At 29.5% G+C, this 18,917-nt stretch overlaps 1 protein-coding gene and 5 non-coding genes across 6 annotated transcripts; all 6 read right to left on the reverse strand.

The window, feature by feature from the left end:
- Positions 1–8,788: 8,788 nt before the first annotated feature.
- LOC124910878 lies at positions 8,789–8,874 on the reverse strand. The gene has a single exon (XR_007096495.1). It is a non-coding gene; the product is annotated as a small nucleolar RNA Z102/R77 (small nucleolar RNA).
- Positions 8,875–9,009: 135 nt separating this feature from the next.
- LOC124910882 lies at positions 9,010–9,094 on the reverse strand. Its single transcript, XR_007096498.1, has one exon. It is a non-coding gene; the product is annotated as a small nucleolar RNA Z102/R77 (small nucleolar RNA).
- A 160-nt stretch (positions 9,095–9,254) lies between these two features.
- On the reverse strand, positions 9,255–9,339 carry LOC124910885. Its single transcript, XR_007096501.1, has one exon. It is a non-coding gene; the product is annotated as a small nucleolar RNA Z102/R77 (small nucleolar RNA).
- Positions 9,340–9,395: 56 nt separating this feature from the next.
- Positions 9,396–9,489, reverse strand: LOC124910941. Its single transcript, XR_007096542.1, has one exon. It is a non-coding gene; the product is annotated as a small nucleolar RNA SNORD96 family (small nucleolar RNA).
- Positions 9,490–9,788: 299 nt separating this feature from the next.
- Positions 9,789–9,881, reverse strand: LOC124910947. The gene has a single exon (XR_007096547.1). It is a non-coding gene; the product is annotated as a small nucleolar RNA SNORD96 family (small nucleolar RNA).
- Positions 9,882–14,125: 4,244 nt separating this feature from the next.
- Positions 14,126–14,590, reverse strand: LOC124909530. Its single transcript, XM_047450200.1, has one exon. The coding sequence runs from the start codon at positions 14,588–14,590 to the stop codon at positions 14,126–14,128; it is 465 nt and encodes a 154-aa protein (XP_047306156.1).
- Between the last annotated feature and the right edge of the window lie 4,327 nt (positions 14,591–18,917).

The raw sequence follows: 18,917 nt of genomic DNA on the forward strand, positions 1-18,917 counted from the left end.
TATTTAATATGAGTGAAGTACTCATTCCCGAACCCGATTTCTATTTTATTACTCGACCCCGAACCTGATGGGTATCACTATTTTTATCCCCATCCTAATTCGTCAGGTACCCGATTCCCAGCGGATATCCCATTACCCGATTAAAAACTTAAAGGATTGTAGAGGTTAAAGAAAAAAAACATAATTGTAATACATAATAAAATTAGTAATATCGAAAGAATATAAAACAACAAAAACATTACTTACTTGTATATACTTATGTTGTAGATCTTGAAAAAGATAACAAAAAAAATTGTTGAAATAACAATTTAAAAATTGAATATGAAGAGTTTATAAAGAGAAATATATTTTTGTTATTAAACAAAACTTGAAAATGATGTGGGAAATAATTATTTTGAGAGTATAAACAAAATAATGTTGGAGTGGAGTGAGGATAAGAACATAATATTTATGATGACGTATCTGAAACGTCACATTAAATTTTAATTAAAAAACATCTTTTTTAATATACAGTCGGGTATCAGGTTTGAGTTTCGCATACTCCCCATCCCCGATCGGGTACCTTCTCCCATACCCCATGCCCGATCCCGACCTTATACCCGATTTAAAATACTCGAACCGACTATAGGATACCCACATGTATCAGGCATATGAGTACCCATTGTCATCTTTAGCGGTAAGGGTAAAAATCATTAAATGAGATGTGTAATTGTGGGGATAAGAGACCAATAATAAAGTAGATATTGATGGTTAAAAATAATATGAATAAAATTTTGATTAACCAAAATGTGAAAATGTGTGAGCTCACGATACTAGCGGTCGATAGAGATTGGTGGTTGGTTTGTCGAGTGTGATAAGAGTAATGTGAAAAATGTGAGGTTATAATATGTGATGTCAATTGAATATGTTGATTGATTTGACGAGAGATAATAAGTGTGTAAAAGTGTGCGAGGTCACGATATGAGATGTGGATTTTGTGATTGGTGGTTGGTTTGTCGAAATAGTGGTAAAAAAGGTCGTCGTAATGAATAAGAGGTCGTTAATTGTGTAAAGCACGTGTAACATTTCTTTAAATAAGAGCAAAATGTATGACACAACTTTTAGTAAAATTTCTGAATCGGTAACTAACTAGATAAATGATAATGACTTGATTTTTACTTTAAAAAAATCTACATTTTTTTAAATGTTTTTCAAACTTTTAATTTTCTTTAAACTTTAGATATTTAATTAATTTAAAATATATGTTAACACTAAATTTTATATCAAACTTAATTTTACAAACTGAAATTAATTATAAATTAATTGAATTTGAATAATTTTTTTTTATAAACTATTTATAGATAAATAATATTTTTGTTTATATTCTTGCCATAATGATAGGAGAATGAAAAAATCGGAATTCATTAGTATTTTTAAGAACATTAAATAAGTTATAATTATAGGAGAAAGAAAAAGTTAGAAAGCACTATAAAACTATAAAATAATAATATTATTAAGTTATTTGATATTTTATCTTTTTCACGAAACAATAAAACAAGTGTACTTTTCTCAATTTTTTATTATTAAATAATTTGATTTCTATATTAAAAAAATTATCACCTTTTATTTTATTATTATTATTAAACAATAAATTGAATTATGTATTTTTTTTTAAACTTATAATTAATAATCATTTTAAATATATATTTATATATATATACAAAATTTGCACACTAATATTTGTTTTAAAAAGTAACAATAGAGAAGGGAAAGTTAGGTAACTATACAATTTTAAAATAGCGGTATTATTATATTATTTGATATTTTATCTTTTATCACAAAATAAAATAATTGTACATTTTTTTTAATTTTTTATTATTAAATAATTTGATATTCTATATTAAAAAAATAATCATATTTATTTTTCACTTTTTATTCTAAAATATTTAATTATGTTTTAAAAAATTATAGATTATTAATTATTTTAAATATATATTTATAATTATTTACAAAATTTGTACGCTAATATGTTTAAAAATATTAAATAAGTAATAGAAGATGAAAAAGTTAGGTAACCTATAAAACTTTATAACGATGTATTATTAAATTATTTGATATTTTATATTTTTACGTGTCAATAAAATAAAGTATTTTCTTTTTAGTTTTTTATTATTAAATAATTAGATTTTCTGTATTAATAATATAATTATTTTTTTTATATAGATAATGATTGGAAGAAGTTATGTTGGAATAAAAACTATAAAATAATAATTATTAGATTATTTGATATTTTTTATTTTAGAGCGCAATAAAATAAATGTACTTTTATCAATTTCTTATTATTAAATAATTTAATATTCTATATTTAAAAAAATCATCACTTTTTTTATTAATTTTTTATTATTAAATAATAAATTTAATTATGTATTTTTTAAAATAATAAATTATAAATCATTTTAGATAATTATTTATAATTCTTGACAAAAATTTATAGACTATTATTTGTAAGAAATAGCTTCTCCCTCCTTTGACGCATCACCCCAACCTCACTCCCACTCATTCTAAAATTACTCATTTATCTTTACCACATTTATATATTCATTTTTTTATTTTATTTACTTTACTTATTTAAAAATTTAAATTAATTTTACTTATTTAATTTTATTATTTAATTTAATTATTATATTTTTCTTATTCATTAAATTTAATTTATTAATTATTTTCTAATATATTTTTTTAAATAAGTAAGTTAATTTAAATAAAAAAAATAAGTAAAGTAAATCAAAATAAAATAAATAAATATATAAAGGTGTTAGGGGTAAATGAGTAATTTTGGGAGTGGGGCCGAGGTAGGGGTGTTTGAGGGGTGGGAAAAGCATCTCCCTATTTTTAAACTAGTATGTAGACCGTATTTGCACGAGTAATGATGTAAAAATCAAAAAAAAAATTACATTAAAAATGTGACTTTATAATTTAATTCAATATTTTTTTATCTAATTATTAAAAAATTATGACAAAACTTACACTTATTCACTAATTTTATTTAAAATAGTTTTGTTATTTTTTTAAACCTACCTAAAATCATATAAATTGAAAACATTTATTACATGAAAATAAAAGTAGTTTCGATAAAAACAAATCTTCAAACATTGAATTTTAGATCAAATTACAAATATAAAGTCCTGGGTCTAATATTACTTATTATTATATACTTATTTAAAAAAAAATAAGAATATTAAAACAATCATGCAACCTTTAGGCATAAACTCTTAGGTTTTTATCACCAAGGTTTGTGTTACTCAAGCCGACATTCTCTCCATGGACGAAACTTTAGGTTTTCTCACCAATGTTTGTGTTACTGAAACCAACATTATCATTTCCGCTTCATCTACTAATATTTGTGTACTCACATATAATTATTTATTTTAGACGAATTCGAATCTTGGTCTTTAGTATTAAATGTTAACACTTTAACCGCTAGACCATTTATGATTTTGAAATAATTTTACAATTTTATATATATATATATATATATATATATTGTTTGTTAGATGTTGAATAATTGTATAAATTATCTATTGGGATAATATTACTTATTATTATATATTTATTTGAAAAAAATAAAAATATTAAAAAAATCAATTAATCAATTCATTTAAGTTTTATATTTATAATGCTTTTAATTATTTAATAACCAAATTCGAGCATTCTTAAACATGATCTTAAACCCTAAATCACCCTCCTAGACAAACCATTAGGCTTTCTCTCCAATGTTTGTTTCTCTAAGCCGGCATTCCCTTCGTGGACGAACCCTTAGGTTTTTAATACCAATGTTTGCATTACTCAAGTCAACATTTCCTCTATAAACGAACCTTAGATTTTTTTCACCAATGTTTGCATTACTAAAGCCAACATTCTCACTTCCATTTCATCTACCAAGGTTCGCGCACTCACATATAATAATTACTTCTTTTGTAGAGATTTGAACCCTAGTTACCAATATGAAATGTTAACACTTTAACCGTTATACCACTTATGATTGTTTAAAAAAATTTATAATTTTGTGTATGTATATATATTTTGTAAGTTAGATTTTGAATAATTATATAAATTATCTACTGGGGTCTAATATTACTTATTACTAGAAGTTTAATGTGCGATGCACACGGATAAAAATATAAATAAAATAAATTTAATAAAATAATAATAATAATAATATGTATTCAATGTTTAATTTTTTTAATAAATCACTAATAATATATTAAAATAAAAAATATAACACTCTAATTCCATATTTTATTCACTTCGGTAAAACAACTTATTTTCTCACATATTTTTTTCCAAATGAACCTTCATCTCGTGACTCTACACTTTCACTTTGGTCAATCAAATATTTGATTCATATTTTTTAATATTTAACACCGTGACCTCACACTAGTCAATCAAATATTTGATTCATATTTTTTTAACCATTTTCAATTGATATTGGTCTATTATCCATCGACAAATCAAATTTTAATCACACTTGGTTAAAGTGTTTCACTTGTTTTGTTAGGTTGTAAGTTCGAAACATACATATAACATTTTTAATTTTATTTTAAACATTTTTAAGTTTATGGGTGGGTCAACCCACAATCCGACCCAAATATTTATTTACTCCCATATATATATATATCAAAATTAACCACAACTCTTAACCTGACAATCCGGACACTTTAAAAATTAAGTTTCATTATATATATAAATTATTTAGTGAAAAAGTTGAACTTTTATAAGTTAGATTTTGAATAATTATATAAATTATCCACTGGCGGTAATATTACTTATTATTATATACTTATTTGAAAAAAATTAAAATATTTAAAATTCATCTAACAGATTCATTTAAATTTTTTTATATCTATAATGATTTTGGTTATTTAATAATCAAATTCCATGGTGTGTTCTTAATCATTCTTGGGCATGATCCTAGGCCCTAAATCACCCTCCGTGGATAAACTCTAAGGCTTTCTCTCCAATGTTTGCTTTACTCTAAACCGACATTTCCTCTATGGACGGACCTTTAGATTTTATCACCAATGATTGCATTACTCAAGCCAACATTTCCTCCATAAATGAACCCTTAGATTTTTTTCACCAATGTTTGCGTTACTCAAGTCAATATTCTCATTTCTGTTTCAAACTACCATGGTTCGCATACTCACATATAGTAGTTACTTCTTTTGTAAGGATTCAAACCATAGTCTCCAATATAAAATGTTAACATTTTAACCGTTATACCACTTATGATTGTTGAAATAATTTTATAATTTTGTGTATGTATATATATTTTGTAAGTTAGATTTTGAATAATTATATAAATTATTTACTAGGGTCTAATATTATTTATTATTGGGAAGATTCTTGTGTGATGCACACAGATAAAATATAAATATAATAATTTAATAAAAAAATAATAATAATATGTATTCAATGTTTAAAATTCTTAATAAATCATGAATAATATATTAATATAAAGAATAGAACACTCTCATTCCACATTTTATTTATTTCGGTAAAACAATTTATCTTTTCACATATCTCATTACATATTTTTTCCGAATGAACCTCTCATCTCGTGACCTTACACTTTCACTTTGATCAATCAAATATTTGATTCATGTTTTTAAATATTTAATATCGTGACCTCAAACTTTGGTAAATAAAATATTTGATTCAGATTTTTAACCACTTTCAATTGATACCGCCCTATTATCCCTCAACAAGGCACATCTCAATCACACTTGGTTAAAGAGTTGTATTTGTTTTGCTAGGTTGAAAGTTCGAAACATACATATATCATTTTTAATTTTAATTTTAACTGTTTTAAGTTTATGGGTGAGTCAACTCTCAATCCGAACCAAATATCCATTTACTCTCACATATATATATCCAAATTAATCAAAGCTCTCGACCCGACAATCTGGATACTTTAAAAGTTAAGCATCATTATATATATAGAGAGAGTTAAAATGTCCCGAGTTCATCTAATTTGGTTTTGAATTTTAAATTTAAAGTGTTATTACCCTAACTTGTTAAAGGCTGTACTTGTTTTGTTAGGTTACAAGTTCGAAACCTACATATAAAATTTTTAATTTTATTTTTAACCATTTTTTGTTTATGGGTGGGTCAACTCACAATCCGACCCAAGTATCCATTTACTCTCACATATATATTCAAATTAACTACAACTCTCGATCTGAAAATTCGGACATTTTGAAAATTAAGCATCATTATATATATATATATATATATATATATTGTTAGTTAGTTAAAAATATTATCTTATATTGTTAAAATGTCTCGCGCTTATCTAATTTGATGTTGAATTTAAAATATAAAGTGTTAATACTCTAGTTGGTTAAAGGGTTGTACTTGTTTTTGTTAGGTTGTAAGTTCGAAATGTACATATAATATTTTTAATTTTATTTTTAACCGTTTTAAGTTTATGGGCGGGTCAACCCACAATTCGATAACGATATATATTTACTCTCACATATATATCCAAATTAACCACAACTCTCGACCTGAAAATCCAAACATTTTAAAAATTAAGCATAATTATATATATATAGATAAGTAATAATAAAAGAGAGAAGGTTAAGTGGCTCTATCCAACTATAAAATAATGGTATTATTAAATTATTTGATATTCTAAATAAAATAACATAACTCTTTTCTAAAAATAATGATATTAACTTTTGATCGCGCAATAATAAAATTATGATACTCTCTTCTCAATTTTTTTATTATTAAATGATTTGATTTCTATATGAAAAAAAGATTTTTTTTCTTTTTTTATTATTAAATAATAAATTGAATTATGTATTTCTTTTAAATTATAAATAATAATCTTTGTAAATATATATTTATAAATATTTATAAAATTTATACACTAATATTTTTAAATAATTAATGACAAATGATGAAAAGTTAGTAGAGTTATAAAATTATAATATAAGGGTGTTATTAGATTATATAAAACAATGTTAATCTTTTCAGTTTTTTATTATTAAATAATTTGATTTTCTTTATGAAAAAAATAATTGTTTTTTTCATTAATTTTTATTATTAAATAATAAATTTATTTATGTATTTTTTTAAATAATAAATTATTAATCATTGTAAATATAAATTTATAATTATCTAACAAAATTATACACTAAAATTTTTAAATGATAAGAAAGAGAAAGTTAAATGACTATCAAATTATAAAATTATAAAATAACAGTATTATTAGATTATTTGATATTCTAATTTTTATAATGTAATAAATGATTTGATATATTAAAAAGTAATTACTATTTTTTTCTTTGAATTTTTTTAATTAAATAATAAATATAATTATGTATTTTAAACACTATAAATTATTAATCATTTTAAAAATATATTTATAAATATTTATCAAATTTGTACACTAATATGTTTAAAATATTAAATAAGTAAGGATAAAAGAAAGAGAAAGTTAGATAACACTATAAAACAATTAAATAATGGATTTTAATCACTGGAAATTCTTGACCCGTAACTTGATAATACGGGGAATCCAGGATGACTCGAGATTCAATGATTTCATTTGTCTTTTAAAATAAAACTGGTTCGAGGTTTAAATGATTTTATTGGTATGTCAAGTATCTTTTAAAATAAAATATTATTTTAAAAATATTTTGATAATACTGAACATTTTAAAATTAATTATAAAAATAATTAATTTTATTTAAATTTAATAATATGTGGATTTATATGATTTTTTATAAAATTCATTTTAAATTAATTAAACATAATTAATTTAAAAAAATATTATTTATTTGAATATATATTCACTAATTGATTTTAGAAAAATCAATAAAAATGTGTATGTGTACAAATATATTTGATGAAGTGAAAGTAAAGTTTTTGAGAGAATAGAGGCCGATTGTGATTGGTGAATAAATATGGAATGAGATTATTTTTGATTTATCGAATTGAAAGTATGTTAAGAGATAGAGGTCGATTAGGAAATAAATTGATATTAGTGGTTAAAATATACAAGAAGATTGGTTGTTTGACCGAAATAAAAGTTAAAACACGAGATAAGATGTCAATTTGAATTGATAGATAAATGTGGAATGAGTTAGACAGTCTAAGTATTTTAAGGTCAGGTTACAAAACAAGATGAGAGGTCAATTGAGTATTGATAGACTAAAATAAGTATAAAAAAAATTGTAAATGAAAGTTAGTGTTTGATTGGTAATGACTAAAATCTCTTCTTTTGACTGTTATTTTGATGAGCCTTCTAGATTCCTGATTATTACTTTAATAAGTCTTTCATTCACAAGCAATTAAGTTCTTCTAGAGAAGAGACTTTAGAGGCAAGTAGTAGTCCATAATGTTCTCACAATTACTGGCAAATCAATTATAGTATCTAAAGAAAAAGCTTCTTGAGTAAAATTTCATGACATTGTTCCAAACGAAATTATTAATATCATTATAATTAAAGGTATATTTAATTCTTAATATTTAAGATGAGTAAAATATAAGTCCACAATCAGAGTATCTTCTCTCTATTACAAAAAAGAGGATTTACAGATAACAGTGGACTACAAACAATTTAGCACAAATATTGAGCTCCAGTCTTAAAATTGAATACAGAAAGAAGCCTTCGATATGTGCATCTAGCTACTACTACATTTGACAGATTACAAATTAAATTCGTGAAACGTTTCACACAAAGAAAAATTATGAAACAGTGATAGTATTAAATGAAGATACCAATAATATGGATGAAAGAGAATGATCAGATAGAGCTAATACAATAGACACCATCATCCCGGTGATCAAACCAATAGGGAAATTAACCAAATCATCACATCATCCCCTTAACTCCATATTTCATAAAAGAATATCAAGTATCTACCAAGTAAATGAAAGCAAGATTATAGAAAAAATGTGTTCTTTTGTATGAGATCTTAAAACATTATCAGATTTCTTGAGAAGAAGATATTGAATGGAGAACGATCAGATAGAGCTAATACGTGATTTGCCATCATGTCGGCAATCAAACCAATAGGGAAACCTATTAATCATCAATTCATTCTCACTTATCCAATTCACAGGGAAACAAATATCATGGAAAATCTGAATGAATAAATTCTACCATCTCTCTGAGAACACAAGATTAGGAATTTCACAGTAAACATAAACCCTAACATTACGTTCGGAAAAACAATTCAATGTAGATGAAGACAATGACTAAAGAATGATCAGATAGAGCTAATACGTGATTTGCCATCATACCGACAATCAAACCAATAGGGAAACCTATTAATCATCACCTCATTCTCAATTAACAACATCACATAGAGAGAAAGAGTATGGAAATTCTGAATCAATAGATTTAGTCTCAGAATTGCAGAATTTATAACATCAAGGCCAGAAGGCCAATCAGTCCCGAAAGATGGTGTTATTTTTAACTGATATCCTCATAGACTCAGATCCAATAGTTTGAAATGAATTCAATACTCAAAATGAAATGTTATTCTCATGGCAAATCCCAAAAGGTAATGGCAGAATCCGCTACTCAAGGCAATAGGATATGAGATCGCACTCCGACTGAAGAACAGGAAATTCTCTCTCGTAAGAGAAAGACTCTCAACCATCCATACATCAGATCAGAGGCTCAATCTACGACGATTATATTTGGAATATACGAACACTATCAAATCCGCTCCAAATATATATATATATAATCGTCGATACAAAACAAATGAATTCAATCATCGATTGTACATAAGCCTCAGAATTGCAGAATTAATAACATCAAGGCCAAAAGGCCATTCAGTCCCGAAAGATGGTGTTATTTTAACTGATATCCTCATAGGCAAAAATCAAGTTATTCAGAATAAGAATGTAATTCTCATGGCAAATCCCAAAAGGTAATGGCAGAACCTGCTACTCAAGGCAATAGGATATGAGATCGCGCTCCTTACGAAGAACAGGAAACTTCATCTCCTAAGAGAGAGAATCTCAACCATTCATGAATCGAAAGGAGGCTCAATCTGCGACGATTATGTATGGAATTTACGAACACCAAAGAAATCCGCTCCAATTAAATCATAGTCGTCAGAATTAAACAACACTCATGAGCAACAAATTGATAGTTTAAAGAAGAAGAAGTGAAACCGTGATGCCGATTGCAGGAAGTAGTAAGCGGCCTCCATTGAAACGTTAAAACCCTAGAGAGAGAGAGAGAAATAATATGAATGATTTGAAATGAGGCCTTGGCAATACTTCTTATAGGCTTGCTAATCACTTTACATCCCGTTGATGCAAACAGCGCGGTTGTATCACTATTTAGGTTATTCATGTTAACGAAATTAGTATATATTAATAGAGGAAAAGTGAGAGGAAAGAGAGAAAAGACAGGAATTATTTGATTTTTTAACTAATAAGATTATGTTACCTAATCATTTCTCATAATTTTTAATTTTAACGTAAAAAATAATCGTCCAAAATTCTTTTTTTAAATTGGAGTTGATAAAAAAACTACTTTAAACCAAAGAAAAGACTTGTTGTGATATTATTATAGTTCAAGCCTTTAATAGGCACATAACATTATCAACTAACCTATAAATCAGGAAAATATTAAGCCACTAAACCATTACTTGAAAAGTAAACTAACGAAAAAATCTAATCCTTAAAATAAGCAATTAATTAAAAATAAAACTAAGTCTAACTAAACTACTAATTATGAATTAAATAAACAAATAATAAATCAACAATTCTTCCCCTAAACTAGATTGCATGAGCACTAGTTTAACATCAATGACTCCCATAAACTTCATGAGTTCTTCAAATGTATCAAGTTTCAAGGTCTTTGTCATAACATCTGCAACCTGCTCACTTGTCCTGCAATGTACGAGTTCCACAGTACGTTTACTAGACAACTCTCTAATAAAATGATAATGTATATGAATATGTTTGCTTCTCCCATGTAGCACTGCATTTTTAGACAAACTAATAGTGGACACATTATCACAAAATATGATTTTACTCTTCTTTTGAAAGTGATGAAGTGTTTCTAAGATTCCTCTCATCCAAACAGCTTGACAAACACATGAAGCTGCAGCAACAAATTCAGCTTCAGTAGTGGATAGAGTTACAATAGGTTGTTTTTTGGAAGACCAAGCTACTGCTCCTTTTCTCATCATAAAAACATAGCCCGATGTACTTCTTCTGTCATCCACATCTCCAGCATAGTCATTGTTTGTATATCCAATCAATTCTTTTAATTTTCCTCTTCTATAAAGAATGCCCATACCTGTTGTCCCTTTGATGTATCTGATTATTCTCTTAACCAAATTCAGATGTAGTTCAGTAGGTGATTCCATATATCGACTCACCAAACCAACTACAAACATGATATCTGGTCTTGTCACAGTGAGGTATCTCAAGCTTCCAATCATCTTCTTGTAGCTAGTAGAATCCACTTTAACTCCATCTTCATTCTTTTCAACCTTGGCCCCGGGAACAATGGGATTTCTAACAGAATTACAATCCATCATCCCAAATCTTGCTAGAATTTCTCTTGCATATTTTTGTTGATTAATAGATATACCTTCATCACTTTGAACTATCTCAATACCAAGAAAGAACTTCATTCTTCCCAAATCTGTCATTTCAAACTCTTTTTTCATAGATTCCTTAAAAACTCTAATCAACTCTTCATCATTCCCAGTAATTATCATATCGTCAACATAGAGACTTATAATCACCAATCTTCCTTCTGATTCATTTTTAATAAATAGGGTAGGCTCCAATGGACACCTCTTAAAGCCTTGTCGAGTAAAGTAACCATCTATTCGATTATACCATGCCCTTGGTGTTTGTTTAAGGCCATACAATGCTTTCAGCAGCTTGTACACTTTCTGTTCTTCACCTATTTTTGTAAAGCCTGGTGGTTGATCAACAAAAACTTCTTCAATTAATTTTCCATGAAGAAAAGCGCTCTTCACATTTATCTTATACATGTTCCATCCTTGTTGGGCTGATTTTGCAATCAACAGTCTTGTAGTGTCCCATCTTGCCACAGGTGCGAAACTTCATTTTAATCAATTCCATGTTTCTGAGAGTATCCTTTTACCACTAGCCTTGCTTTGTATTTATCAATCTCACCGAGCTCATTCAGCTTTGTTTTAAAAATCCATTTAACACCAATGCTTTTAGCATTCTTTGGTAGCTCCATAAGTTTCCATGTCTGATTTTTTTCTATTGATTGAATTTCCTCCTTCATAGCCATACGCCACTTCAAGATTTTGGTAGCTTCTTCATAGGTTAAAGGGTCCAACTTTATATACATGGCTACATCATCTTCATCAACCGAAATATCGCCCCCACTGACATAGTCTTGAAGCCATGTGGGAGTCCTTCTGTTTTCTCTTCTATTTCTTTCGGGTGGAGTAAGACTTGGGTTAGTTGAGTCACTTGAATCTTCATTAGAGCTTGAATTTTGACTGGATCTACGAGGAGTGTTAACAGCAGGAACATCAACACGTATAACTCTTCTATTTCTTTCAGATGAAGTAAGACTTGAGTCAGTTGAGTCACTTGAATCTTCATTAGAGCTTGAGTCTTTACTGGAGCTACTGAGAGTGTTAACAACAGAAACATCAGCATGTATAATTTCATTTCCAGTTTGAATAGCTTCTTCCACTTCCTCATTTTCAGAGTCATATTCAGGCACATAATCCTTCCATTCATGTTCTACTCCATCTTTATATTCATCTTCATCCCATTTCTATCATTCTTTTTCCTCAAAAACAACATCTCGACTAACTATCACCCTTTTTGACTTAGGATCATATAGTCGATAACCCTTTGATTCTTTGCTAAAACCAATCTAGACACAATTCAGACTCTTATCATCCAACTTAACTCTTCTTTGATTTGGTATGTGTACATAGGCTACACAACCAAATACCCTAAAATGCTTGACAGATGGTATATTATTATTCCAAGCTCCTTCGGGGGTTTTATTCTCAAGAGTTGTAGTGTAACTTCTATTTAACACATGTACACACCAATTGACAGCCTCTGGCCATAAACCTTTTGGCACCATTCTTTCTGACATAACACATCTAACTGAGTTCATAATTGTCCGATTTCTTCTTTCAGCAATCCCATTTTGTTGGGGAGTGTAAGAAGTTGTCAATTGTCGTTTGATACCTCTCATTTCACAAAAAATATTAAATTCTTTTGAGATGAACTCACCACCTCTATCCGTACGAAGACTTGACACCACCGCACCACTTTCTTTTTCAACTAGAGCTAGAAATACTTTAAATTTATCTAGAGCTTCTGATTTTTCTACTAAAAAAATATACCCAAACTTTTCTACAAAAATCGTCAATAAAAGTAAGAATATACCTTTTGCCGTTGTTTGAGGTTGGTGCTATTGGTCCACAAATATCAGAGTGAACAAGTTCCAATCTTCTGGATGTTCTCCAAGTACTCTTCCTCGGTATTTTGTTTCTGGGTTGTTTTCCCACACAGTAGTGGAAACACTTCTTCTCTGGAATCTGCACAATAGACAGACCCTCAACCATACCCTTAGTTTGCATGATTTGGAGGATTTTATAATTGGTGTGTCCAAATCTGCAATGCCATAAATGGGTAGTTTCTTCAGTCACAGTTTGATGGCAGGTCTCCAATGAATTTGCATTCTCTCCTTCTCCAAAAATTGGCTTGGTTGTAAGTTTGAAGATTCTGTTTTTTGCCATTTTTGCGACAAAGAACAAACCATTTTCGGGATGGTATAGTCTACATTCCCCATTTTCAACCAATATAGTTATTCCATTCTCTTGGAGTTGTCCCATACAAAGTAGGTTACACTGTAGTTCAGGAATATAATACACACTAGAAATAGTTTGTTTACCTCTTCCCATAGTTAACCTTGTATTTCCTTTCCCAACTACAGCCAAACTTACTCCATTTCCCAACTTAACAGTGTGTCTAATGCTTTGATCAAGTTGAGAGAACAAAGCTTTATTGCCACTCATATGGTTTGAACATCCAGAGTCAATTATCCATTCCATATTCCCTTTAGAGCTTTCTGATTCAGTAAGTGTCATCAACAACATTTCTTCTTCCTCTTCTGTGCCTCTGCATAGTTTGCCTTGTCCCAACTTGGACATTCAAAACGAAAGTGCCCTAATTTGTGACATTTATAGCATTCAATAGTGGCTTTATCCAAACTTCTTCCTCTACCTCGACCTCTTCCTCTTGACCCCATACGACCTCCTCCTCTACCATATTTAGTTTGTTCAACCCTCAAAGCATGATCTTCTTCCACATTCATTTTCTTGAATTTTTGTTCATGTACAGCCAATGAGCTTTGCAGCTCATCAATACTCATTGTAGTTGTGTCTCGGACTTCTTCAATCGATATTACTACATACGTGAACCTTTCGGTAAGAGTTCTCAATATTTTTTCAACAACCTTGGAGTCTGGAGTAACCTCCCCATTACTTTTTATTTTGTTTGTCATGGCCGTCACCCTAGCAAAGTATTCTTTAATCGACTTAGTGTTCTTCATTTCTAAAAGCTCAAAGTCCCTCCACAGGGTATTCAGCATCGATTTCTTTCTTGACCTTCTCATTACCCCCGTACTTTGTCTTCAAGGATTCCCAAATAATTTTGGATGTATTTCTGTCCAAAATCTGCTCTTTGATTTCCCTGGAAATGACTAAGAACAAGATATGTTTTACTCTACAATCCTTCATTCTTAGTTCGTCGAGTTGCGTCTGTTGCGTATGGTTGAGTGTTGTCCCTTCTTTTGGCTCCTCAACCCCTCGTTCGATTAGCCCCCACAATCCCTTCGCCTTCAACAAATTCTCCATCAGCTCATTCCAATGGTCGTAGTATTGCCCGTCGAATGTGGGTAACCTCGTTAAACTTGACTCTCCCTTTTCATCTCCCATTTCTCAAGATCACGACCTGTTTCTCAACGTAGACACAAGTTAGTGTAATCTCTTCTTCAATCGAACCGCAGCTCGAAATTCTTCTTCTCTCTCGGTGATGGTGAAAAATAGGCTCTGATACCAAATGATAAAAAAACTACTTTAAACCAACGAAAAGACTTGCTGATATTATTATAGTTCAAGCCTTTAATAGACACATAACATTATCAACTAACCTATAAATCAAGAAAATATTAAGCCACTAAACCATTACTTGAAAAGTAAACTAACTAACTTGAAAAAGTCTAATCCTTAAAATAAACAATTAATTAAAAATAAAACTAAGTCTAACTAAACTACTAATTATGAACTAAATAAACAATAATAAATCAACATTAGTCACAACTATAATAGTTGTGGAGAGGAAAATCTTGAAAGTAATAAGGTTGAGAACAAGATTATGAAAATCGAAAATTTACTTAAAATCGTTAAATTATCGTAAATTCTTAAGAGAGTTTACTTATAAATAATATTTAACTATTAAATAATAATTCATTCAAAATATTTTAAACTTTATAAATAAAAATTATTCAAAATGCTTGTTCATAACCAACTTTTAAATCAAGAATTTAAATCATCAACGACATTTGTCTCATTTCTAACATCAAAATTGTCTAAATCATCCATAACATCATTACCATCATCAAATTCATCGTCATCATCTCTTCTCTACTCTTTTTTTCATCATCTTCCTCACATATTTCTTTTTCGTTTTCTCTACATTCAGTACTCTATATAAACAAACGTGTTTGAGATGACGATGAATTATACGTATCATTTTCTTTAGTTATCCACTCATCATCAGAATAAACATCTTCAACGTATTTTCTTAATACTTGTTTGTCATTTAACTTGATGTTGTACATGAAAAATACCAAGTCATTCATTTTTTTATATAGATTATTTCTACGCTTTGTATAAACATGTAGGCAAAGAAGAATATTAATGTTCTAATTTTAAACTTTGAATAATTAGGTAAACTAAAAATATTTAAATATATGTAAAAACAAAAATATATCATTTCAAATGCACTCCAATTCCGTTCACATCCAGATGAATTGCAAATAAGACTAAGTATTCGAATAACAAACATTTGTAGTTTTGGACATTTATCACCATAAGAATCTCACCATTCAATTGGAGACTTTGTGTTTATTGTCATTTTGTAGGAAATACAGCGGAATAATCACCACACTCGTGATAATAAATTATTCCCACTTGATTGGATCTTTAGGAGCGAGAAACAACAAACATAAAAAGAAATATAAATGAAACAAGAACACCAAGAATTTAACATGGAAATCCTCCTCAAACTAAGGAGTAAAAATCACGGGACTTTTGTCGAAAAGAAGCTTCATTATAATCAAATGTTAAACAAGAAACAAATGAAGATAAGAGTTAAACAAAGAAGAGATCTCACTATCTCTCTACAAGTGTATGCTAGATGACTTTTATATGTGATTTTATAAGGCAATTTTCTCTAGCTTTTATAGCAGAACGAGGACAACTCAATAGTCTTTTTCCAATAAGAAAACCATGCCCTTATTTAATACAAAAGGACTCTTGGGCTTCTGGGCTCTAAACATATGGGCTTCTAAACTTCAAGACTTCTGGCTTCTGGCTTCTATACTTCTTAAACGGGTTGGGATTTTCTTACATAGTTGGGAGCCTAAACAAATAACCCAACAAATCCCCATCACAACTCTGGAAGGGGTGTTGTCAAACCCGCGGTTGAACAACAAAACTCGAACTTGTCTTTTGGTAGTGCTTTGGTCAACATATTTGTGCCATTATCATATGTATACACTTTCTCTAAAACTAGTAAATTTTTATCTAGAACATCACGTATCCAATGATACCTCACATCAATGTGCTTCGACTTAGAGTGAAATATTGAGTTTTTCGCAAGGCAAATCGCACTTTGACTATCACAAAATTGTTGTTTTTGGCACAATTAGAATCCCACATCGGAAGATGATGGGAGTGAAAGAAGTTTCTTAGTATATAAAAGAAACTATATTCACAATTAGAATAAATCCCACATCGAAAGATGATGGGAGTTGGGGAAGTTTCTTAGTGTATAAAAGAAACTCTCCCCTCTTTGGTTTATTGCACCCAATATTTGTATCTCTTCTTCCTTATTAATTGATAGCCTTAGTGCTCGGAGACGTAGGCAACATTTTGGCCGAACTCCGTTATCAAATTATGTTAGTGTTCTTTGATCAGTTTGTTTTCTTCTTTTTTGTTTCTGTCAGGGTTTTTCCCAACAAGTGGTATCAGAGTCGAAGGTTCGTCCTTGGCATGGTGAAGTCTTCAAAAGGGGTGTCAACTCCTTCGTCATCTTGGACGAGGACACCGATGTCGAATTTGAAGTTTGCGGTGGAAATCTTTGATGGAACTAGGCATTTAGACATGTGGCAATGTGAGGTTCTAGATTGTCTTTTTCAGCAGGGTCTAGATGTTGCTATTGAGGTCGGAAAGCCAGATGATATAGAAGAAAAAGAATGGAGTATCATGAATCGGTTGGCGTGCGAAACAATTCGATCGTGCCTGTCTAGAGAGCAGAAGTATGCCGTGAAGAATGAAACTTCTGCACAGAAACTGTGGCAAATATTGGAGGATAAACTTCTGAAGAAGAGTGGTCAGAATAAGCTCCTTATGAAGAAGCGTCTGTTCCGGTTTGATTATCAATCAGGTACTACTATGAATGAACATATTACTAAGTTTAATGAATTAGTAGTAGATCTGTTAAACCTTGACGTTAAGTTTGAGGATGAAGATCTTGCGTTGATGTTGCTATCGTCCCTTCCTGATGAATTTGAACACTTAGAAACAACGTTACTTCATGGGAAGAGAAATGTTTCTCTTGATAATGTAAGTTCTGATTTATATAATCATGAATTGAGAAAGCAAGATAAAAGGAAAAGCAAAGTAGGTACAACAGATGAAGCATTGATGGTCAGGGACCGTCAGTAGAGCAAATCAAAAGGGAAAGGAAGAAGATCTGAAAGTAGAGTTTCCAAAGATGAATGTGCTTTCTGTCGTGAGAAAGGACATTGGAAGATTAACTGCCCAAAGTTGAAGAAGAAAGAGAAAGATTCTGAAGATGCGAATGTTGCAGAAAACAAAGGTGATGCAGATTCAGAATACTCTTTATCGATGTCACACACAACATCACATTCTGATGCGTGGATATTGGACTCAACCTGCACTTATCATATGACACCAGTTCGAAAGTGGTTCTTTGACTTTAAGGAGCTGGATGGTGGAGTTGTTTACATGGGAGATGCTAATACATGTAAAATAAAGGGGATATGTTCAATCAAAATGAGAAATGAGGACGGATCCACCAGAATTATCAGAGAGGTTCGGTACATACCGAATATGAAAAAGTATCTCATTTCTTTGGGGGCCTTGGAGTCAAAAGGCCTACAGGTGAAATTGGAAAAGGGAATTCTTAAGGTAATCTCTGGAGCGCTAGTGATGTTGAAAGCTATTATGAAAAATAATAATTTGTATTATTATCAAGGTAGTACAGTTAATGGGACAATAGATGTATCAACTTCCGGGAGCAGTAAGGAGTTAGAGGCAACAAAGTTATAGCATATGCGATTGGAGCATGCTGGTGAGAAATCATTGCAAACTCTTGTCAAGCAAGGATTATTGAAAGGTACAAAAGTTTGTAAGTTAGATTTTTGTGAACATTTTATTATGGAAAAACAAAGGCGAGTAAAATTTGGCACTGCTATCCATAACACCAAGGGTATTTTGGATTATGTGCACTCAGATGTCTAGGGACCTACCAAGACTCCTTCTCTTGGAGGTAGACATTATTTTCTTACTTTTATTGATGATTTTTCCAGAAGAGTATGGGTGTTTACTATGAAGAATAAAGGTGAAGTG

This window comes from Impatiens glandulifera, chromosome 7 (genome assembly GCF_907164915.1).
Source record: "Impatiens glandulifera chromosome 7, dImpGla2.1, whole genome shotgun sequence".
Taxonomy (NCBI): Eukaryota; Viridiplantae; Streptophyta; class Magnoliopsida; order Ericales; family Balsaminaceae; genus Impatiens; species Impatiens glandulifera.

Bases quoted from the DNA above. Each gene is read 5' to 3' on its own strand.
- LOC124909530 (XM_047450200.1), bottom strand. From the start codon at position 14,590: ATGAAGAACACTAAGTCGATTAAAGAATACTTTGCTAGGGTGACGGCC.